The 24,522-nt window shown below is 46.8% G+C and overlaps 2 protein-coding genes across 3 annotated transcripts; one reads left to right on the plus strand and one right to left on the minus strand.

Annotated features, from left to right (window-relative positions):
- On the minus strand, window positions 1–23,517 carry Mgst3 (microsomal glutathione S-transferase 3). 2 transcript variants are annotated; one of them, XM_052737504.1, is made up of 6 exons: window positions 23,400–23,517; window positions 5,935–6,058; window positions 4,880–4,953; window positions 3,019–3,076; window positions 1,383–1,455; window positions 1–256 (listed from the first exon to the last, which is right to left on the minus strand). In XM_052737504.1, the coding sequence occupies exons 2-6, from the start codon at window positions 6,049–6,051 to the stop codon at window positions 120–122; spliced, it is 459 nt and encodes a 152-aa protein (XP_052593464.1). In that variant the 5' UTR covers window positions 6,052–6,058; window positions 23,400–23,517; the 3' UTR covers window positions 1–119. The 2 variants fall into 2 exon arrangements, with proteins under 2 accessions (XP_052593464.1, XP_052593462.1); XM_052737502.1 differs by lacking the exon at window positions 23,400–23,517 and adding an exon at window positions 22,971–23,103.
- On the plus strand, window positions 6,065–14,429 carry LOC128109937 (dynein light chain 1, cytoplasmic-like). The gene has a single exon (XM_052737505.1). It carries the CDS (start codon window positions 11,884–11,886, stop codon window positions 12,145–12,147), a length of 264 nt encoding a protein of 87 aa, XP_052593465.1. The 5' UTR covers window positions 6,065–11,883; the 3' UTR covers window positions 12,148–14,429.
- Window positions 23,518–24,522: the final 1,005 nt, after the last annotated feature.

Below are 24,522 nucleotides of genomic sequence, written 5' to 3' on the forward strand. Positions count from 1 at the left end.
TTTAGGTATGAGGCTGATGCCAGAGAAGTTTTTATTATATTTAAAAAAACAACAACAGCGGAACTGGAAATAAAGGCAAGTCGTTCCAAGTGAACGAGAGTTGAAAGGTCTACCATTCCTCAGTGGCAGGACTTGGACCCACTGCCCAAGCCAGGTCTAACCCATCCGAGATGCTGGAAAGCAGAGCACACAGTTGTGCCCATCAAGGCAAAGAGGGCTAGAGACGACACGCCTCCTCGATACCGCTTGCTAGGGTCTGGAAAACAAGAGAGCAGAAGTTACCAGAACGTGCACAAGCCATTCTGTTCTAGCATCTGAGGCCACATGTTCAACCACCTGCTCTTGGGAGGCTGTCCAGCTTCAGCCTAGGGCCGTCAGTATGCTAGAAGCTACGTGCAAAATGTGCAAAATAATTCTACAATAGCATTGCCGAGACCTTGGAGAACTCTGTGAGTAAAGCAGCGTTGTCTTAGGACCATTCTGAGTCTTTCTTCCAGAATGAAGCTTTTTCTTTCTCTTTGCTATCCACTTACCCAGTGGTGGTCAGGTTTTACCATTATACCATCTAGGTTTGATTCCTGGGGGTTATGGTTAGCAGCCCAGCCCAACATTTCTTTCTTTCTTTCTTTTTTTTGGGGGGGGGTTTTTGAGACAGGGTTTCTCTGTGTAGTTTTGGTGCCTGTCCTGGATCTCGCTCTGTAGACCAGGCTGGCTTCGAACTCACAGAGATCCGCCTGGCTCTGCCTCCTGAGTGCTGGGATTAAAGGTGTGTGACAGAATGGCTACAAGTTTTGCATAGCATACATAAAGCTCATAGACAAGCAACTGGCATATAGAAAATGCTCAAAGGTTTGTTACTGTTCTAAGGGCAGTAAGAAGAAAGAGAATGGACCTTTCATCTTAATTATTAAGCCACTTCCTCATTTAACATTTTATCATATTTGATATGCGTGGGTATTTTGTCTGCAGGTGTGTCTGTGCACCACTGGCATGGATCCCCCGGAACTGGTGTTCCAGACTGTTGTGAGCCGTCACGTGGGTGCTGGGAATCGAACTTGGGTCCTGCAGACGAGCAGTCAGTCCTCCAGCCTTACCCCTCCACCCCCTTTTAAAGCCCTGCTGAGAGTTAAAATACAGTAACTTCACATTTGTTTGGGGGCAGGAAAGACGGCAGTGGTTAGGAACGCTTGCTGCTCTTGCCGAGGACCAGCATTCAGCCATCAGCACCCATGTCAGGAGGCTCACAACCACCTATAACTCCAGCTCCAGGGGATCTAACATGATCTCTGCCCTCTGTGGGTACACGCACCTGGATACATAAAACATGTTTCAAAAGATAAATGTAAAAGGTGTTTCCTTGGCAGATGTCAACATGTACTTACCTCCTGTATAGTAGCCATATGCGTAAAGAATTCGCCCAACAATCCAGGCTAGGCCCAGGCCAGAAGCTATGCGCTAAGATAAAAGAACAATTCTGTGTTTACATTGAGGAAACAGACCTTGATTAATGATGAATGCCTAGAGCTGGCTACACTTGTGTTGGCCAACAGTCCTCTCACACCTTTGGTAATGTATTTCCCACTGAGGAAAGAATGGAATTATTTGCTTTGGTCAGGAAAAGTCAAGACCGGTGGTTGTCTAAACTGCATGCTCAACTTGGAGGTGAGAACTAGCTTTCCCAATGGGTGGACTGTTTTCTGCTCTGGGCAACTGAGGGAACTGGGGCTGGAGCTCAGGTCAAGGGCAGGCAGACCTAAAGGTTCCAGGGTGAGTCGGAAGAGGAAACCCTGCCGTCTGACTCAACAGCGGCTGGGCTGCGCTGTCTTCAGTGACAACACCTGCTGGAAGGGGCCGGACACACAACAGGGGTGGGGCTCGATGAGGGAAGGTGAGGAGAATGTATAGTGAACCCCAAATACATATATTCTGAGAGGAGAAAGTCCCCCCTACTCCCGACATCCTTGACAGGAGAGAGTAAAACCTATGTAGGATGAAAAATCGAAAAGAAACTGTTTCATCCTGAGTGACCCATCTGGCCAGAAAGAGGAAAAAGGTTGGGGTAGGCTGAGTAGATGATCCTCCTCAAGTCCTTTTCCAATTTAGTAGTGCTGCTGTCGGTGGTGCTGGCTGCTATGGCAGGATTTTGTTCGTTTGTTTGATTCTGGGTAAGCAGTATTGGCGGGAGGATGAGGTACTAGAGACAAAAGCCCCGGTTACTCTCTGAGTAAGCCTGGTCTCCCCCAGGCCAGGCTTTACTACAGTGCTGAGCACTAGCCATTTTGGAAAACTGGTTTGGTGCTGTCTGCAGGTGTACAGATGCTCGCCGGTCCCGTTCACTGCCGTAACCTCAGGTATGAGTGAGCGTCTGTGGTCGCTGTCCCTACTCCATGGCCTTCTCAGGGCCGGGTGCTCCGGACAGGACAGCCGAAGCTCCTGCTTCCTCACCTTTTGTGAGTTTTGCTTAACTGTCCCCTTCTCAGCAACAGCCCTGAGCCTGACCACACCATTCAAAATCTCCGAGCCCCACACTCCTTTTCCGCCTCCCTTTGTTTGCTACTGGGCACCTCAGCACCTTCTGACACCCAATAATTTACTTCCGATGCTCTTTATGACCCCAGTAAAAGGGAGGGTCTATGAATGCAGGTATCTGCCTGTCTGATTCACTGCTGTAACCGTGGGTGTGGGCAGATGTTTTTGCATACAAGGGTGAACGAGGAAAGTACAAACACTCCCTGTGGACCTTTTAGAATGGGACAGATCTGGGTTCAAAGTTCCATTCTTCTGTGGCTTATCTGACCCCATGGAAGTTAAACAGTGTCTAAAAGGCTTTCCCCTCGGTCTACAAAAATGAGGTGACATGCTGCCTACTTTAAAACACTTTGTAATAAATCATTAAATAAATACATGGTGCCCTGACATCAACATTCCTCATTCAGTGTTCATTTCCTCTGCCCCGCATTCAGACAGTAGCTCAGGGAACCACATCTAAACGGATGAACAGCCCCAGGAGAAACTTACCGGGTGGTAAACACCTCCCACGGTTAGGAAAAATAGAAAGGGCGGATACACTTCCAACCTGGAATGGACAGAAAGTAACTTTTAAAAGAGTGCCCTCATGATGTCTATACAGAACTAAGGGACTCCACGTTCCTGCTAGTAGTTTGGGAACTCAGAGAGCAGGAACACACTGACTGGGGGGTAGGGGAGAAGACTGGGTGCCAGGGCCCACCTGCTTTTGCTGTGGATAGGAATGAGTAGAAGAACTCCACATTCTACCAACTCACGAGGAAGGCCCTGGATTGGAGTAGGTCTCCTCATGGAAGCACAATCTGAACCGTCCTACAAGCTCATGTGTTTGAATGCCTGGTCTCCACTTGGTGGCACTGTTTTTGGAGGTTGAGGGATATTTTTGGATAGGGGCCTGATGGGCAGGTGTAGGCCGCTGAGGGTGGGCTTTGAGGGTTATAGCCCAGCAGAGGACCATTTCCCGTGTGCCTTTGTGATTAGTTGTAAGTCTCTGCCATCACCAATGAGAGTCCTGCTGCTATCTCTTCCGTCATAGACTATGGGTTTTTTTGTTTTTTTGTTGTTATTTTAAATTATGAGCCAAGATAAAGTCTTCTTCCACTCAGTTCTTTGTCAGGTCTATATATGCTCACAATGAAAAGTAATGAATGTAATCAGCTAGATGGGACCTGCAAAAACTGCAGAGTGTCACCTTAAAGACATTGTGATGGCTGCTGTTAATGCTGCTGGGAGATGAGCATGCCCATGGAAGATTATCTTGTGTTAATTGAGGTAGAAAGAACTGCACACTGTGGACAGCACCATCCACCAAGTTTGGGACTTGAACTGTGTAGAGAAAGGAGCTGAGCAACAGCAGGCCTTCATCACTCTTTGCTTAGTTTTATTTATTTATTTTCTCTGTGTAGCCCTGGCTGTCCTGGAACTCACTCTGTAGTCCAGGCTCACCTTGAACTCAGAGATCCGCCTGCCTCTGCCTCCCAAGTGTTGGTATTAAAGGCGTGTGCCACCACTGACCAGCTCTGAAGTTTTTCCATTGTAAAAATGCTTAGTTTTTCTCAGTATTCAATCTGTTCACATAGTAATTTTAAAAGTTTTTTTTTTTTAATTTTGTGTGTGTGTGTGTGTGTGTGTGTGTGTGTGTGTGTGTGTGTGTGTGTGTGTGTGTTTGGTTGGGTTTTGGGTTTTGTTTGTTTGATTGATTGATTGCTTTTTAAGACAGGGTCTCCCAATGCCATGGCTCACATGTATAAGTTAGACTTGGTTCTCTTCTTCCACCACGTGGGTCCTGGTGATCAAATTTAGATTATCAGGTTTGGCAAAAAGTGCTTTAATTTTCTGAGCTTGTGCCCCCACCACTGATGGGGGAATGTCTTTCTGCACGCTGCAAATTTGTGTTGGTCTGATGGGTTGATAAATAAAGCCATTTGGCCTATGGCAAGCCAGCTTAGAGACAGGCGGGAAATTCAAAGAGAGAGACAGGAAGAAGGTAGGGGAGAGATGCCAGCCAGCTGCCCAGGGAGCAACATGTAATGGGACACAGGTAAAGCCACAGAACATGTGGCAATACATAGATTAATAGTTATGGGCTAATTTAAGATATAAGAGCTAGCTAGCAAAAAGGTTATGCCATGGCCACGCAGTTATAATTAATATAAGCCTCTATGTGTTTACTTGGGTCTGAGCGGCTGTGGTAGCCGGGCAAGATCAGGAAAACTTTCAGTTACACACCACACTAATGTCTTAATCATACGTTGAATGAGGTACCCATGATTGCCATGTTATCACTTAGCAAACTCAGAGACTCGGGGCTGACGTGATGGACATCTGTGCTGCCTGGCAGCATGACACTCACGTGTTCTGGTGGGCTCGCTGAATGCAGTTGAAGATATGCCCGTTCTCAGGATCTGTGCTGTACATGATCGGGTACTGTTAAAGCAAAGGCCAAGGAGAGCGTCAGTGTTAAGACTTAACACTTAGCACGGAAACAGAGACATTCCCAGGAACCTCCGACTGCACTCCTGACGGACTTCTGCTTCAGTCTTTGTAGTGACAAGGTCTTCAGTCCCCAGAAGCAGTTTTGGTGTTTCTAGCCACCAAAGGTAGTGAGAACCTGTGACTAGGTTGGGGCTGCAAAAGACGCGTCGTCGTCAGTGTGTCCCACTGATGTCATAAAGCAGTGGTGGGCTGCAGATGCACTACGGAGACACCCCAGAGAAATGGCTGGCTCCCAGGAGTCATTGCGCACCACGCCCCTTTAAGACTCCCCTTAACAGGGAACAGGTAATTGAAGTGTGTGAGACTGCTATTGCAAGCGTCCATTAGAAGAAAGAGAAGTAGCCGGATATGAATACTTGAAGAGACGCTCCACCAAGGGAGTGTAATTACAAGATGCTAAATGCAAACGGATATCTAATTGCTCACCAGGGATAGCTTTAGAAGTTCCCCTTCTAATTCAGCCAGAACTAAAGGAAGCATTTAACAGACTTCCTTTCTACAGCTCCCAGCTAAACCCAGGTTAAGCCTATCATCTCTTCTCTACTTAGGAAACAGGAAAATCAACTTAAGACATCCCCTTGTGACCTAGCAAACCAGGAAACAGTGCTGCTACTTCATCCTTTTTAGAGAAGAGCACTGTCCCTAGCACATAGCTCGAGGTCAAAATGGACTTTTAACCACAGTAGGCTCGGTCTTTCTACAAAGGAGCAAAAGTCCACAAGGTGTAAACTACATTCTAGTAGTCCTAGTGTTTCCTGTCTCCCAGGAACAGAATTCTAATGGGCACTGTCCAGAAACTGCTACTACCTGCCACCAATACCTCTGCTCTCCCTCCATGACTGAAAACTCACCTTTGGATAAGCCTGTGGTCTCAGAAAGCCCACACAAGCACCCACCTGTGACCCCACTCACCTCCACCTTGTACTTCTTGCGGGCTTTGCCCACGTTGATGGCCAGGTGGAGCACCATCACAAAGCTGGCAGCGCCAGTGAGGAGCACGTATCCATATTCCTTAGAGAGGACAGCCATCTTGGCTCTGTGGAAGAAAGTACGGCACAGTGTGAAACTAACCCAACACAGCAGGCATCGTGTGGTGCAAGGCCTCAGAGAGCACGGTGCCTCCTTACCAGCAGATGCCTACGGATCAAAACGACATCTCAGGGCTGGGAAGACAGCCCAGCAGGTAAACTGCTTGCTGCACAAACATGGGGGGGGACCTGAGTCTGGATCCTTGGCATCCTGTAACCCCGTGCTGGGATGTGTGTGGGGGATGAAGACAAGGAGATCCTTGGAGCTCACTGGCTAGCCAGTTTAATAAAAAAGGTGAGCTTCAGGTTTAGTGACAGAACATGCCGTAAAAAGAAAGTAGAGAGCAAGAGAGGAAAAATACCCAACGCCAACCACTGGCCTCTATACGAGCACGTGCAAGCGAGAGCACCTGCACAAACAAGTGCACATGCGTGTATATATATCGCACATACATCACAAATGCACACACCACACATACATATGTATATATCACACATACATCACAAATGCACACACCATACATACATATGCATATATATCACACATACATCACAAATGCACACACCATACATACATATGCATATATATCACACATACATCACAAATGCACACACCATACATACATATGCATATATATCACACATACATCACAAATGCACACACCACACATACATATGTATATATCACAATACATCACAAATGCACACACCATACATATGCATATATACCACACATATATCACAAATGCACACACCATACATACATATGCATATATATCACACATACATCACAAATGCACACACCACACATACATATGTATATATCACAATACATCACAAATGCACACACCATACATACATATGCATATATATCACACATACATCACAAATGCACACACCACACATACATATGCATATATATCACACATACATCACAAATGCACACACCACACACACATATGTATATATATCACACATACATATGATACACACATGCCCTGCCCAACATAAAAAAAAAGATGTTTTTAAGAGGTCATCAGAAATACCACTGTGTACTAGATGACAGAATTGAAAATTACTCCAGTATGCAGTGTAATCTCAGAAAAGTATAAAATCATTCAGGTCCTTCCTTCCTCCCTACTCCCTTCCCTCACCTTTTCTCCTCCTCTATCTTTTCCTTTCGGTTCTAAAAACAGAGTTTGTTCCATTCTTATTTACGTATTTGTGTGTGTAGACACACACCCGTGTGCACATGCAGCAGTCTGTTCTCTCCTACCTCCATGTGGGCCCTTGGGCACAAACTTCAGTCACCGGCTTTGGCAGCTGGCACCTTGACCCCCTGAGCCATCTCACGGGCCCCTTAATTTCAGTTTTTGAGACCGTGTAGCCCAAGTTGGTCTGGTACTCAAGCTATAACCAACCCAGAGTGGTCTCAAGCTCACAGCCGTCATCCTGCCTCGGCCTCCCACACATTGAGATTACAGGTGTGTGCCACTATAACTAGCTATATATTCTCTTGGATTCAACATCCATTTACAAATTTTACCTGTATCATCGCAGTAGTCATTGTAGTACGCCACTAAAATTTGCATTTGAAAGTATTTAACAAGACACCCTTTAACAAAGTGGCATCTGGCATCTACCACGATGGCTTCCGGGGAGGGCTACTGTGAGGTCAGGACCTTGTGATCCTGGCCCTTACACCTTGATCCTGGCCACATGCTGGCACAGTTTGAGAAGCCAGAATGGAGAAACCCTGCTTGGTGTTCTGACATCAAAGCATGGCTCCTGAGCGGATGGTGTAGACAAGACACATAGCCGGGCAGGATCCTGAGAACCCAGGCTGCCCATCAAATCATCACTTCAACACAAGCCCCACAGGAGTCCCGATGTCTGAAACTTATTTTGAAATCCATGAAAAGTTGGCAATACAAGCGGAACAAATGTTAACCATAGATGGGGTAGTAGCTATGTGGTTTCAAGATACAATGTTTGGAATTTTTCTGACCACACAGGAGCTGTCATTATAAATTGCTTTGAGAAAAAGCAAATCCCGGGGCTGGAGAGATGGCTCAGAGGTTAAGAGCACCGACTGCTCTTCCAGAGGTCCCGAGTTCAATTCCCAGCACCCACATGGTAGCTCACAACCATCTGTAATAATGTAGTGCCCTCTTCTGTGTACATAATAAATTTATTTAAAAAAAAAAAAAAGCAAATCCCGGCTCATCTTGTAGTGTTCAGCATTAAAACTCTTGTCTCAGAGGACAAACTTAGCCTGGGCATCAGAAAGAACAAAACTTAGCAGATGGAAGAAGCCCTGAGCATCTCAGAGCCCACAGGGCTGCCCACTAACCTCTGTGAGCTTTGAACACTACTAGATGGAAGGGTGTAGAGCATGCCAGCAGAAAGGGTAACTTCAACACCTCAGAATATGCTAAGGTGGCTCACTGCCACATGCAAGGCTGCCCAAGCCAGGAGCTCCTGTGTGACTGTTTCTGTTTAAAAATGCCCATCTCACTGAGTTGTGGTGGAGCACGCCTATAATCCCAGCACTCGGGAGGCAAAGACACGTGGATCCCTGTGAGTTCAAGGCTAGCCTAGTCTACAAAGCAAGTTCCCAGACAGCCAGGACTGTTACACAGAGAAACCTGTCTTGAAAGAGGAAAAAAAAAGTGCCCATCTCTTGCTGGTTGTGAAAGCATACAACAGTAGGAAAATGCTTAAAAAGATGAGGCAGGAAGATCATAAGTTCGAAGCCAATCTGTGCTATACCTTTAAGGGCTGGGGAGAGGGTTTAATTTGTAAGATGCTTACTGAGCAACCATGGGGACCTGAGTTCAATTCCTAGCACCCAGGTAAAAAGTCAGGCAAGATGGCATGGTCTTGTGATCCTACTGCTCTGAAGACAGGGAGTGACCAGGGTGGCAGCAACTGTTGGACAGACTGTTGGACAGCCATAGCCTGATTGGTGAGAGCCCCAGGTATCAGTGAGAGACCCTGTCTCAAAAATCAAGATGACTTCCTCCTAAGGAACAACAACCCACGTTGTCTTATGGCTTCCACATGCATGCATATGCAAACACATCCACCCCATACAGCTTCACACCCACCCAAATAAATATAGTTTGTCTCTGATGAGTGTTTTACTTTCATTTCCCCAGCAGCCAGCTCAGGGTAGTACCCTGCTGCAGAATGTTTCCAGTCGTCCTTAAAAACAAAGGGACATGATTCCAGGACCCCTACCATCAGAGGGACACCCAGAGCTTATGTGGGGCACTCAGAGTCTAAAGCAGGAAGTATTACTCAGATTCATCTCGCTCCAATGGCCGTTTTCAGTCCTGCTTGCAAATTGAGAGCTGAATGAACAGTAGAGGCACAATATCTTATTCAACATGAAATCTGGGGGGTGAGCAAGTTGTTTGGGTCTTTAAAAATGTAAGCTTCTCAGGACCAGAGAGAACCCAGCAGTTAAAAGCATTGGATGCTATTCCTGGTTTGATTCCCACACTGACGTGGTGGCCGACAACCATCTCTAACTCCAGTCCCTGGGGATCCAATGGTCATGTCTATCTAGCATCCAAGGGCACTGCATTCATGTGGCTCACAGACATACATGCAGGCAAAACACCCATGCACATAAAAATAAATAAATTTCAAAATAAGGTTCTCCTAGCTTATAAAGATAACATTTGAGTTCTGAGCCCCCCAGACCAATCTCCTCCCCCCTCACAGCACACAGCAATTCTCACCAGCTTTCCCCTCTTATGATCTTTACCCTGCCCTGCCCACTTGCCCTTCATTGGGGCCAGACTGCCTCCATGACTCAGCATGAGGTGACTCTGGGTCAGCAGCCCCACTTTCCCAGCTTCAGAGAACAAGGGGCCTGGATGGTCTCCAAGTTTTTTCTCCTTCCTTCTCAAGTTTATAAAGTCAACACAAGCTAGAAGCTATGGCAGTAATTACATAGCAAAAAGGCAGCGTGAATTCGGAACACCTCCCTGAAGATAAAAAGCGATCGAGTCTACTTGCCATCCTTGCAGTCAAGCCACTGGGTCCAAACAGACACTGCAAATGAAGTTGCCTCGAAGGCTGTCAGAGCTGCCTTTGTAAGGACAATGAAGTGAAGCATATCCATTCTCGCTCGGTTTGCAAGTCCAGCGGCTCAAGCGTACAAGGGCAGAGCTAGGGCCAGGTCAGGTTTTAGAATTCGTGAAAATGAGGCGAAACAGAATGGGCTTAGCCGCTCACTGCTGTTTTCCTAATGTCTAAGAGCAGCCAGGGGGCCAGACAGAGAAGTGCCTTTGGGGTGGCTGTCTACTGCCGGTCAGGACTGTTCCCAACACAACTGTTCTGTACACTATGACTGCCAGGCCCCTCTTTTACAGCAGAAACGCAATCTGCTGGGTGTTCACACCTGGTGAGAGTCACTCTCCTCACTTGGTGAAGGTGATGATAACAAGTATGAACCTGGCTATGAACCAAGCAAGAGCCAGGGTCAAGAGGTGCTGGTGACACTTAAGACACAGGACTTGGATGACTCAAGGCTGTGTCTGACCTCAAAGCCTCTTTCCTGCACTCTAGCTTTCATGGTTCCAGAAAATACTATTTAAGTGGCCAAGGGCAGGAAGCAATTAAACAGTCCTACCCTACCTATGAACCACAATAATCAGCATGGCAAGATATGCATAAAGGTGCAGTCAGTGTTACTCCCAGCTTGGTGGCAATCAACAGCTATCTAATTGGACTTCAGGTCCATTCAACAGGAGGAAATCATGCCTGGTACTGGAAAGCTAGCCAACTACCCAGGGCTAGAGAGATCACCTTGGCAAATAATCCACTACTGCCACATTGCTAGACCAACATAATCCTTTACTATATACTAAATCTTATTCTCACACCCACAGATAAGTGTAGCCACCGCCCCTCATGCAAGAAGCTTCTCTTTACAGAAAATGGAGACCACCACAGAAAACCGCAGCCTGACACGATGCAGAGATTGTGGAGAGTCCAGCCCCAACTGATCTTTATAGTGCAGCTCCTGCATCTACGGCTCTGGGAACATCATGGAGAAAGCGGGTGGAAAGGTTATAAGAGTCTGCTATGAAACAGTCTCTCCTAGAAATGGCTGCAATGGCAATATCATTGGATATGTTTTCATGGAAGGGAGAAAATTTCACAGGGTCCCACCTCTAGGCAAAGAACTGCAGGCCACTAATGACTGCTGGGAGATGAAGAATTAGCCTCTCCCTGGGGTGAGCCCTCTTACTGGCTGTTGAATGCAAAGTGGTCAGCTCTGAAACCATATACACACAATAAAAATGGACTCGGCAGATTCTATTTATATATATTTGTGTATACGTATACATTCATCTATATATATAAAATAAAGGCAAAGACAGCTGGGTGGTGGTAGCACACACCTTTAATCCCAGCACTTGGGAGGCAGAGCCAGGTGAATCTTTGTGAGTTTGAGTCCAGCCTGGTCTACAAAGTGAGATCCAGGACAGGCTCCAAAGCTACACAGAGAAACCCTGTCTCGAAAAAAACCAAAAATAAATAAATAAATAAATAAATAAATAAATAAATAAAATAAAGGCAAAGACGCTATCAACTTGAGGGAGGACACAGGAGGAGTTTGAGGGAGAGTAGCTAGGAGGGGTTAGGGGGAAGACAGGGCAGGAAATGATGTAATTCTATTTCAATTAAAAACATATGCCGGGAGATGCGCCCTGGCTTCGGTAGCAACCGGCTCTCCTCTGCTGTCTGAGTGGCGCCAGCACCTTAGGTCCCCAGGAGCTCACAGCAGCCGGCTGGCCTCTGCTCCACAGCAACCATGTGTGACCAGAAGGCGGTGATCAAAAATGCTGACATGTCGGAGGAGATACAACAGGACTCAGTGGAGTGCGCTACTCAGGCGCTGGAGAAGTATAACATAGAGAAGGATATTGCGGCCCATATGGAGTTTGATAAGAAGTACAACCCCACCTGGCACTGCATTGTGGGGCGGAACTTCGGTAATTATGTGACACATGAAACCAAACACTTCATCGACTTCTGCCTGGGCCAGGTGGCCATTCTTCTGTTCACATCCGGTTAAAAGCATGGAGTGTGCCAAACACCCAGTGATCCACCCCAAAACAAGGATTGCATCCTACATTCCAAATACCAGAGACTGACTCTTCAGCCTTGCTAAGGGAACACCTCATTTGAATCTGTTGTGTTTTGTACATGGTGTTACCAGTTTGTGGTTATAAAATAATTAGTAAAACAGCTTACATTTGTATTTATCTTCGAGTCCATACTTCTGTACCCCGTTTTTTTCTCCCTTCCGCCATTCCTTTAAAAATAAACCTGTTGGAGATGTTTAAATCACACACACACACACACACACACACGTGTGTGTGTGTGTGTGTGTGTGTGTGTGTGTGTGTGTGTGTTTGTATGCCGGGCAGTAGTGGTGCACACCTTTAATCCCAGCACTTGGGAGGCAGAGGCAGGCAGATCTCTGAGTTCAAGACCAGCTTAGTCTATACGAGTTCCAGGATAGGTTCCAAAGCTACACAGTAAAACCCTGTCTTGAAAAAAACCAAAAACCAAACAAACAAACAAAACAAAAAACCCCAACAACCTAAAAACCATATTAAAAAGAAAGAAAGAGCAGAGAGATGCTAGTGAAATGGCCCACCGAAAAACGCAGAGAAGAATTAACCCGAAGGTGGGGGAGGGGGTGTCTGGTACTAGAGGGCGTGGTTTGCAGAGACCATGTGATCTATGGTGGGGAGCCCTCGCAGGGGCTCTTCTGCAGGAGCTTTGGAGACTGGTGCACAGATGCAGGAACAAAGCCGGACCGCTGCCTTCCAGGATGGTGGGAGAGCCCTGCTGACACCTCCACACGCTCCCCCAGCCAGTGAGGAGTCCTACTCTGTATGCCCAGCCTGCACTCAGAGAAGACAACGAGAACAGAGCCCCTGAGGTCTGTGGGAGGGACCAGGTGGTTTGGCATTCATCATGGCAAGGACTGCTCATGGTGGATGCAGGTGCTTGCTGAGCAAATGGCGAGAGCAGCGACTTCAGGTGACTCCCAGGAAAGCCCCCGCCCCCATACAAAGAGCCATCATTCATCATCTTATACAGAACCTGCTAATAAAGTGTTCACCTGAACTATTTCCTTCTGCTTTTCTTCCCTCCAAAGCATCTACTGAAACCAGGAAAGAAACTAGATTACGAGTTACATAGAGAAGAATCTAGAATACAGAGGTCTGCACCATAGTTCCTAAAAACTTCGATCCAAAGAGTAAACATGGTTAGGCCTTCAGGATAGGATCAGCTTAATTCAGTCAGTCAAGGTTCGAAATCGTTTTATCATCAGCTAAATTCTTATTTTCTGAGATTCTAGGGGAAAGGGATGGATGTTCTTTCTCAGTCCTCAGAGGGTAGCCTCTGAGTCAGGGTGCACCCAGAAGGGAAAGGCGGTTCAGACTCCACACCCAGGCAGCCCCAGCCACACCCTGGGTTGTTACGAATCCAGAGCCAGCAGATAGCTTACAGGCTCAGGCCAGTGGAGCCGATAACTGATATACAAGCCCCCCTGGTGTGAGCAGTCATGTGGACTGTACATATCTCGCTGATCACGTACCTGCAGTTCTTATATGGACCCACCAAGATAAGGTTTTTGCATTTGAGAACTTTGTCCTGGACCTGGTCTTCATGGTCTGGACACAGAAGCTCTGCAATGAATGCTTGTACCTGTGTTTCCCACAGACTAAATGGCTACCATAACACGTACCTGAACACAGAGAATACGAGATATAAGCCTCCTGTTTGTGTTTTTTAATAGTCACTTTCACAAATACAGAAACTCGGCAGAGTGCTGCTGAGGGTCTCAGTCTTAACCTGGAGGGTATGTTAAGACATGGCCCCCTCCCAGAGTTTCTGACTCAATAGGGCTCCAGTGGGGCCTGTGAATACAACTTTCAAAAGTTCCCAAGTGTGCTGATCACTGGCCAGAGATCACATTTTAAAAACTGTTGTTTAGGGGGATGGAGAGACAGCTCGGTGATTAAGACCACTTGGCTGCTATTCTAAAGTACCTGGGTTCAATTCCCAGCACCCACATGGCAGTTTACATGCCACGTTTACAATGGTCTGTACTTCCACTTCCAGGGGATTCAATGCCTTCTTCTGGCTTCCACAGGCACCAAGCACCTACATGGTGTACAGACATAATGCAGGCAAAATACCCATACACATGAAAATAAATAAAATTCTAAAACACTGTTTTAGGGAAAAGGGAAGTTGTAGGATGTGATGATTGTATCTGAGCCACACTCCAGAGCACACCCCAGTCTTGGTGATCCATATAAAGCTTCCTCCTGGACGCTCCTGGGACCTTCTTCCCCCCCCCCCCCCCCCAGCATCTCTAGAACATGAAGGGGCTGCAGGGTGAGCTGAGGCTAAACTTTTCATCGTTACACCGGAGTTCACACATACCACAGGACTGGTGCATCTTTTCATGTTTAACATTTGGCTCAACACTAAGTAGGCAAGAGGGTTCTTTTTCTTTCTTTCTTTCTTTTTTTTTTTCCTCCCCTGAGACTTTACCTAGTGAGCCTGACCTGTGACAGCCTCTGCCTTCCTGGATCTCTCTGCACAGTCACAATCCCCAGATGTCAAAGGAGCTGGCATGTAAGGTTTTACAAGCTTCACTGTGCTACAAGATGGCCTTCGGGAGACTGTTACGGCTCACACCACCAATTGCTGTACCTCAAATTCTAAGTGAGCAATGCCATAAACTAGGTGAAAGACATGTTTATGGACTTAGTAGGATCTCGAATAAACTTCTCATGGAATTTTTCATTCTTTCTGGCAGAAATAGCAAAATGGGAAATATTTCACCAATAACATGTTGAATATCTAACTACGGGCCCAAGTGCATGCCAGGTAGAGACTTTACACAAAGTAACCCTCTTCATCCTCACAATAACCCCAGGTGGCAGTGGCAGTCACTGCCACTCTCACTGTACACAGGAGGAAACTGAAGCAAAGAGGAAATTCATAATTTGCCTAAGCCCCCATCACTGGTGAATGCAAGTCTGGGGTCTGGTAGACTGATACCAGTGTCTACGCTATTCGCTACTAAGTCACAGAGCTTGCGCCTTTAAAGTGAGAAGCAGTAACAGGGAGCAATCCTGGGCAGAGCTTATGTCCTGGGCGGTACAGCCGCACCCCGTTTCTGTTCCAGGAACAAAGGGAAAGGCACAGCAACCTGGGGGAGGCTGGCGCTAAACAGAGGCTCCTCTGGTTTCACCTTACGTTTTCACAGCACTGGGGATCCAACCCTACATATGCTTGGTACTGAGCATGTACAAAGTCCCAGCCTCCTGGGTCTTTAGGATATTTTACACCAGAGCTTGGATCTGCTATCAAGAAAGAGAGAGCTACTGCTTCCTTCCCGATGAGGATGGCTTTTTATTGCTGCTGTTATTTTCTTCTTGATGAATGGCCCTTGCTAGAACCAATACAATGTTAAACAGAAGAGGCAAAAGTGGATGTTTTTGTCCTTTTCCCATATAGAGAGTAGGCATTCAGTTCTTCACCATTACATACGATGTTATAGGAGGTTTCTATCAATGCCCCTATTGAGAATATGTTATAAATCTAATTATTGTGCTATGTTCAAAACACAGCAACATGTCTATCAATAACTTTAAAATTTCAGGGGCTGGAGAGATGGCTCAGAGGTTAAAAGCACTGACTGCTCTTCCAGAGGTCCTGAGTTCAATTCCCAGCAACCACATGGTGGTTTACAACCATCTATAATGAGATCTGGTGCCCTCTTCTGGCCTGCAGGCAGAACATTGTATACATAATAAATACATAAATCTTTAAAAAAATTTCAATAAAGTATCTTCTTCTTTTTTTTTTTAAAGCACCCCAGGCCACGGGGGGTTTCCAGGAGAGTGAGGGTGCTCTGGTAATGAGCCCTTGATGTCTATAGGGATGGGGGAGAACAGCACTCCCAGCTGTGCAGTACAGCTAGTTAGCAGACACTAGGGGACTGTAGTAAGTATGCCACAGTCACCATCCAGACCCTCAATTTAAGAGCCATGAAATATAGCCTTACAATGTGGTATTGTTGTCTCATTTCCAGAATACACTCCATTTCAGGATGTGAGGCAGCCAGATGGGGGTTCATGGGCTCTTTGGCTCAGGTACTCTCTTTTAGGAATTCTGCTGAGAGAGTCTCCTAGGAACATCACTCACTACTCTAGGCCTCCAATTTTGATCAACCCTGTCTCTAATTCCTGCTTCTGCCACTTCTGGCCTTATCTCACTGGGGCACAGTTCCTTCGGTTCCAGGAAGGGTTCTGGGCAAGCCTACACTCAATTAAACACGTCTGGTGCAACGTTCTCTTCCACTGTGTACCCAAGTCCTCTTGGCTGCTCAATGAAATTCCCCAGGGCACAATCAACATTGCATAAGCAGAGCAAAGGACAGGATTTGTGGATGTAGGCACTTGCCCCAAATAATTTATCACTCTTGAGTCACCAAGTTACACAGTACCTTAGGTTTTCCTAAATGACAGATTCTTTGGAGACATAGGTATCTGCCCTCTCTTTGACTGTAAGTAAATAAAACCTAGATTGGACAATGGCAACTTTTACTCCAGTTGGTGATACTGTCCTCTTGCAATTTTTTTAGCTGCTGTTTTGTAGTAACACAACCAGGAAGTCAACCATGGCAGTGTATTCTTAGCTCAACTTGCAGCCATCATTCCTGCAAAGTCTCAGAGCAACCCTTCCTTGGTTGTGCTACCAGTCCAATTATTTTATATGGCAAAACCCAACAGTTTAATGAGAGTGGCCCAGGGAAGATCATTTAAACAGTTGGCTCCATCATACAAAATGTATGTCTCTTAAAGCTCCACACACCAGGTGGTTCAGCAAACTTCCAGGTGGGACCGAGGACTCACTTCACTCCCTAAAGCTTCTCCTATCCAGCTTCGCTTCTACCTCTGGATGTTTCCACTAATGAACAGGCCTTCAATGATCCCGATGGGAGTTAAGGCCAGCAGGGGCAGATGCAGGAATCAGAGAACAGGTTGATCAAAACTGGAGTACTAGAATAGTGATGTTCCCGGGAGAGCCTGTCAGCAGAATTCTAGGGGCGAGCACCTCTCGCAGATTCTCCCAAGCCCATGAGAAGCTTGGGGGAGAAATGTAGAAGTGAGAGGAAGCAACACTGAGGAATTCCATCTCCAGGATGAAGAGACAGAAGAGATTTCCCTGTGTTCATCCTACATTTCATAATGGCTGTTTTAGTCCACTTCCACAACAAACACATCAAACTTGTTTGTCAAACCTTCAAATAAGCGCTGCTCAAATCCTCCTGCCTCTGCCTCCTGAGTGCTGGGACTACAGGTGTAGGGTACCATACCCCAGTACCACTAACTTAAAGGTGTTTAAGCCAAGGAATAAGAAGCCAGGTGCTGAACCTACATACTACCCCCCAGTGGCCATGAAGGTTCAGTAGTTACTTCTTCAAGGGCTATAAACAGAAAGGTAGCCGGGCAAAAGTAGCCTAGTATACTGAGCGCTCGCTTGCTGATTCAAGTGAGGCCAGCTGCAGCAGGCAGGACATAGTGGGTCTTTTCCAGGACCTCCTAGTCTTCAATTCCTTATCAATGTAGTGGCAGCAGATCTGGAAAGTTAGTCACGTTGGGAAGATGGAAGACTTGCCCCTTTCATCCAAACACATTCAGCTCTACAGCCAAACAGCCCAGAGCTTTAAGCTTCAGATGATGTTTTAATTCCAACACTGCGGTGAATTGTCTGGACCGAAAACAATGGTTAAATATGTTACTGGGCTGGTAGGAGGTGGGGGAAGGAAGGGTCAGGGAGGCTGGAAGCCAAATGAATGGCTCTTGGTGATGTGGGACAAGCTTGCACTGTTGTGCCCGTTAGGGCCAAATCAGAAAATGATGAGACACTAAACACAAATGCTTGGATGACAATGAATCCTCTTTGGGAAGAAATGGCAATTCTGTTCCCCGCAAATTCTAGAACATTAGATTTGTTAGACAACATTCCAGGTCTCCCTGCATGCACGACGCCAGGTTTCTCTGCATGTATGATGGCAAAGATGCTCCATGCTTAAAGTTCCATGGACCAGGGTATCCTGACACCTGACTTGGAATCCTTGGATCATGCTAGATAGCCTGAGCTGAGCCTCCCAGGACACAGAATTCCAGACACATCTCACATTATGCTTCTAATGGTTTGAAGGCAACAACCTTAGATGAGAAAGGAGAGATACTATGGAATACAAGCAAAAAAAAAAAAAAAAAAAAGAGACGCCAAAAAAAAAAAAATTATCAGGTGAAGTTGATTTGATAAATTCAGTTTAGGACAAAGCATTTTATCCAGAGGAATGCTGGCCTCCAGTTCCATGCCTACCACTCTCCCTCAGAGTGATTCCTTCTCTTCTCCATTTTGTTAGAAATGCCATACAGCACTCCAGGTGCAGGGCTGCGGGGGATATCAAGACGGAGAAGGAAGTTCCGAACCTCCAGAAAGCACAGTCAGGGTGTGAGAGCAGAGTACGCACACAGAGGATGGGGGAAGACTGGGGTGGAAGCCACGGAGGTCATCACAATGACATGTGAGAGAGAACACAGGTATGGAAACAGCAAGTGTAGAGGCTTACAGCCCCGTCAACACTTACATGGTAGAGAAAGGGGGCCAGTGTGACAGAAGGGTAGTTATAAAGACTGGAGGAAGAGTAGGAGGAGACGTCTATTACTTAGAATACTTACTTAGGATGAATCAAGTCTCACTGCATGTCTACAATGGATTACACTACCTCTACTTCGCAGGTGAGGGAATTAAGCATCGGAGAGATTAAATAATGTCCTTCAAATCATACAGTGACCCCCTGGATTCACACACACCCAGGCAGTGTGCCTCCAGATCCTACACTTTCAGCCTTGGCCATGCTGTCTCTGAACCAAGCTGAAGAGCAAGTTTGACAACACTCGGCCTTCTCCTGAGTGTAAAATATATTAACGAGAAGCTAGAGCTAATAATTAGCTCCAAGCCCATGCTTGATTACAGACTGTGGTGTTTCTAATTGGAAAGAAGGGGGGGGGGAATCTTGGGAAAGATCCAGAAAAGAACATTTTCATTTTAGTGTACAGAAGTATGAAAAAAGGAGTCAAGTGAAGAATACTTCTTCCAGTCTCCAGGCACATAGCTTGGCAGGGCAGTACAAAAGCTGGCACTTCATCACTACATCATGAGGCCCACAGACCTATCCATTAACGGACATTACTCAGGAGCGTAAAGTCACAGGGTAACAAAGCTGTAACTTCCAGAAGAGGAAAAAGTCTTGAATGAGTCACACTGACACTACTTGGATTTTTCCATTACAAGAAATAAAGACATCTTAGAGTGATCATAATTCTTAGCAGATGCTAACACCCTAGGAAGATACCAGTCCTTAAATGAAGGAATCACCTAGGCTGCTGGATTTTATCTGGCTTCACACTCCCATGTCTCTTGGAACTTGTCTCTTGGAACTTAAAGGGAGCTTTGGCATAATCATTTGCATTTTTTCCTTTCCTTTTCTTTTCTTTTTTTAAATTTATTTATTTAATGTGCACTGGTGTTTTGCCTGTATATATTCTGTGAGAGGGTGCCGGATCCCCTGGAACTGGAGTTACAGACAAGTGTGAGCTGCCCTGTGGGTGCTGGGAATTGAACCCAGGTCCTCTAGAAGAACAGCCAGTGCTCTTAACCACTGAGCCATCTCTCCAGCCCCCGTGTGCATTTTTTTCTATCTTTAAAAAAAAAAAAAACTGGCCAGGCAGTGGTGGCACACACCTTTAATCCCAGCACTCGGGAGGCAGAGCCAGGAGGATCTCTGTGAGTTCAAAGCCAGCCTGGTCTACAGAGGGAGATCCAGGACAGTCACCAAATCAACACAGAGAAACCCTGTCTTGAAACTCCCCCCCCCCCAAATACCACCATTCTTTATTTTTATTATTTAATGTGTGTGTGTGTGTGTTTGTGTTTGTGTCTATGTCTGAAAAGGCTAGAAACGCATGAGTGCATGCCACATGCATGTGTGTCTGCAAAGGCCAGAAGACGGGTGTCAGATCTCCTGGAGCTAGAGTTACAGGTGGTTGTAAGCCTCTGCCGTGGGTACTGGGACAGAATTCAGGTCCCCTGGAAGAGCAGCAAGTGCTCTTAACTGCTGAGCCATAGCCTCAGCCTCCATTTGCATTCTTAAGCTGGAGAAGTATAAAGTATCATTTACTTAAAAAGAGAAAAACCCAGGTGTCATGGGGCATGCTTATCATCTCAGCATGTGGGGCACCAAGGCAGGTAGATTGAGAATCCGAGGCCTGGGCCTGTGAAGAAGACTCTGCTTCAAAACAAAAAGGTGGGCAATGGCATCAGAGTATTGAAAGCTACATTCCAGTTGATGAGCAGACAAAGTCTAGAAAGAAGAAGGGGTAACAAGGGGACCTGTGAAATTCTAAATGCATCTGGAAAACAATGTGCTTTTCTTGCTCTCGTTGCTGCACTTCTCTCCACAGACAGACAAGTGGATCCTGTGGGAGAACTAATCTCCCACAGTGGTATCTGACGATAACAGCTAAGTCCTTCTTATTCCAGAGGACAGTACACTCACAAGCAAGATCAATGCAGTCAGTTGTAAGGGCTGAAGAGATGGCTCAGTCAGCTCAAGTGTGAGCAACTGCATTCAGATCCTTGCACCCATGTAAAAAGCCTGGAGGGGGCAATCACTGCTCAGGGAGCAGAGGCAGGAGAATCCCTGGCACTTTCTGGCCAGCCAGCCTAGCTGAATTAGTGAGATTTGGTGAGAGACCCTGTCTCAAAAATTAGGTGGAGAGTGATTAAGGAAGACACCAAAGGTTGACCTCAGGTCTTCATATGTATGTATATGCACATGTACTTATGCGCATGTGTGTAAATGAGTTTGAAAACACACAGACACTTCAGTTGCAGAAATAACAACAGCATATTCTAAAGAGATGTTGCTTTATAATTTAAGTGGTACTTAGTCAACTGCGGCCAGCAATAGTGCTCTGAATACAGATTCAGAATATTTAAATATAAACGCAGGGGACGACAGGTTTAAAATCAGCTAAATCAGTAGGTGTTAAACTACGTTTGACAGGTTCATCTGACATCCGCTCACTCCAGGCGTTTTCAGTATGTCTTTGGATAAACACATTTTTCTTGAGTTTTTTTCCTCTGTGCTGTCCTCCTATGAGGGAGTTCACTTTCAGACTGTTTCCTCCAGAACTCTATGTCAACAGGAGGGAATCTAAGCCAAGGGAAGACTGCCCTTATCCTTTAACAAGGTCTCAATGGCCCAGGCTGGCCTTGAATTACCATTCTCCTGCCTCAGTCTCTCTGATGCTAGGATTCCAGCTGCAGGCCTCGGTATCCCACATGATTTTGTCCCTCAGTCTAAGGAAGCCCTAGGAGTGCAGTTTCTATGGCTGGCCACAGTATCACTGTCATTTTATATATAGTAACACTGGTTAAAGAAAAAAAAAAAGAATCACTTGACAAAGTTTTCTATTTCTGTAACGTTGTGTCAGGAAGAGAAGCTTAGCAGAATGTACTTCCCAGGGTGAAGGCACATGTTTGGATTTCAGATGTAAGTTTTATTTAACTCCTTGGATAAATTTAGCTCCTGTGAGAATAAACATTCTGGATCCCCTGACTCAGACAATATACTCTCGGTACTGACACACAGAAATAAAACACGCCTGTAACCCTGACCAATAACCTTGGGTGCTTCCCGGAAACTGCAGGGTGCAGGTGCCCTACAGATATTCCCCCAGGGAAGCCCTCGCTCCAGCTCCTACCCTAAAATCTGCAGCAGACTCCGCAAAGCCACACCTAAGCCAGTAGCATAGTCTGTAGCGAGCTGATTTCTCTCTGGGACTCCTCCTTTCCCTGCTGAAGGGATTCAAGTCCCAACCCGCAGCGTTCCTTTCCTACCCATCCCACCATCTGTCTCTGCTTTTCCCCTACTTCCTTTTCCACACTCAAGTGTACTCTAGGCTACTTGTTTATTGGTGCCTCCCAAGCAAAGAATTAGCAGAAGCCACTACCTAGAGTGACTCACAGAGTTTCTACTCCCTGCCACCACCCTGCAGTTGCCCCACCCTGTGGTTCTGGGTCTCCCCGTAGGGGCACAAGATTAGAAGGGAAAGTTGCAGACACGCAAGGAAGAGATGAATGACGATTTTCCCCCCTCTACAACCCTTCCCGAGAAGTCTCTTTCGGTTAGGATAGACGTAGGAAAATGACCTACATTCAGGTTTCAATGCAAATATTTCTACGCGGCGAGAGGAAAACAAATACAATTCCCTCTGAGACCCTCCGGAAGGATCTTAGCAACAACACATCCACATCAGGTGCGGCGCTTGCACGACACTTATGAAACCTGCGCTAGATCCGCATGGCTAGTTTCCACTGCAGAGCTCGGGTCTCCGGTCTCAGTACTACAGCTGCAGTGGGTAAGGTCAGGTGGGCTCCGGAAGGCCGAAAGAGGGAGCCCCAGATCTTTACACAGCTGGAGTAAAGGAGGAGAGGAAAATAAGGAATCGAGGATGAGCTGACCTTGAGAATCTCCCTGAGTTATAGATAGCGAGGTAGGAGTCTCACCTAGAAGCTCCAAAGCCACTCCGTCAGGGAGAGGATGCAGGGTGGGAGGAGGGTGTAGAAATGTAGAGCCCAAACTGATCAATAAGAAAGAGAGGTTGGAGAGAGACCCTATTCCATTCCAAGAGGCTGAGATACAGGCGGTGCGCGTGTAGGCGTTCAGGTGCCCCAGCACAGCTAAAGCTCCTGCAGCTCGCAGGTGCCAGCACTTACCTGGCTCACCTTCACACGCCTGGTGCAAACTGGAGCTGCTGTTGCACTGCCTGGGTGCGGCTCCAGCGGTCCCGCAGGACCCGCCCCACTCCTCCCCGGGCAGCGCGTGGCCGCGCCCCTGGGCGGAGCTCGAGCCGAAAGGACCGCCTCTGGCTCTGGAAGTTCAGGCTGTCTCTGAGATTGCAGTTTCTCCCTGTTCCTGATGGCCCACATCCTTACTGTTCTGTCTCCCCAGTCTACATATTTGCTCTCCTCCCAAAATATCTTTTCGTGACCACAGTCCTAAGTTGGTCCCGGCGGTTCATTCTACTTGGTTGGAGCTGGAGGGACAGTAGCGCGTTAGCAATTCGTCCCCAGCAGGGCCACCGTAGCTCACCCCGCCGCGCGTGCGCAGTAGTGGGGTTTTTGGTGGGGAGGCAAGTGTCTCACCTTTGAGCTCTCCTGGTGAGGGGCGTTTCGAGACTGCGAGTTCCCTCAGCCAGTGTTGATGGCACGTACGTCTCAGCCCTGCCCACGTGGTGGGCCGCACTCCTTCTCGCTCGCGCCCTCGCAGGCGGGCTCCTTCGGTTTGCTCGCCCCGGGGTTCTGGAGCCGGCAGACTTGTAGCAAAGAGCTCAGGCGCACCCTCTTGTGCCACCTCGCGGCGGCCTCCAGGAGAGCCTTGGATAGGACCCACTGGGCAGAAGTAGATCTTGGCTGCTAATTTCTGTAAGTTCTGCTTTAAACCGGTAACAGAAGGCACCAAAGGTAGCATTTTTTTTTTCCCGTCTCTTTAAGTGCTCCACGTTTCCTTTGGAAATTCGACATCCTACTATCTGAGTACCTGGGTCAGACAGTACCTCTTAAAGTCTCCTCCCTCCCTCCTGCCTCACAAACACAAGGAAATAAACTTATTCTGTAGCCAAATATGAATGACCACGGCCTGGGGGACACAGATCCAGGTTGCCCAAATGCCACGTTCCAACTGGTATTTCATGAACTTAATAGTAACAAAACGAAAGAAAGTTATAAATCAAGTCCCCTTTCAAATATGCTGGGGGAATGTCAAGCATGCAGATTATAGCAAAGCCTGGGATAGGCCTCTGGTACTATCTGATGACATTCTTCACCTTGAGTTCATAGAAGCCAATGGCCCGTTTGTACTGTCTGAAAGGATTTGACTCATAGGTACAAGGATAGCTGTTCAAATACATTGAACTATTTGAACTTAGACTATTAAGGGTGTTAAAGATATCTCACAATGATTTGTTCAGGACCTGGTTTCCACCCCACCACAATCACTGAAATTCTAATCCATCAGCATTGTGGAATCTTTAACACAGGTAGGGACGGCCCCTTAACTTCAGCTCACATTTCCTCCTTTTCTTTCTCATGTCTTCCTTTCTGACAGCCCAGGCTGGTCTCAAACTCCACCATATTGGCATGTAGCCCAGGCTGGTCTTGAACTTCTAATCATCCTGACTCTACCTCTCAAGTGTTGGCGTTACAAGTGTGTGCCAGTGTGCCCCCCCTCCTCTTCTTTGGGGGATTTTACACTTCTAAGAAAGAGGGT

The sequence above is a fragment of the Peromyscus californicus genome, unplaced genomic scaffold, assembly GCF_007827085.1.
Source record: "Peromyscus californicus insignis strain IS unplaced genomic scaffold, ASM782708v3 Scaffold_14__1_contigs__length_90479793_seg_2, whole genome shotgun sequence".
In the NCBI taxonomy this organism is placed as follows: Eukaryota; Metazoa; Chordata; class Mammalia; order Rodentia; family Cricetidae; genus Peromyscus; species Peromyscus californicus.

Excerpts from the sequence above, each read along its gene's own strand:
- LOC128109937 (XM_052737505.1), top strand. The coding sequence starts at position 11,884 with ATGTGTGACCAGAAGGCGGTGATCAAAAATGCTGACATGTCGGAGGAG.
- Mgst3 (XM_052737504.1), bottom strand. The coding sequence starts at position 6,051 with ATGGCTGTCCTCTCTAAGGAATATGGATACGTGCTCCTCACTGGCGCT. Across the intron at positions 3,077-4,879 it reads CAGCGAGCCCACCAGAACAC|GTTGGAAGTGTATCCGCCCT; the intron begins GTGAGTGTCATG and ends TGTCCATTCCAG. Across the intron at positions 1,456-3,018 it reads TGGGAGGTGTTTACCACCCG|CGCATAGCTTCTGGCCTGGG; the intron begins GTAAGTTTCTCC and ends CTTTTATCTTAG.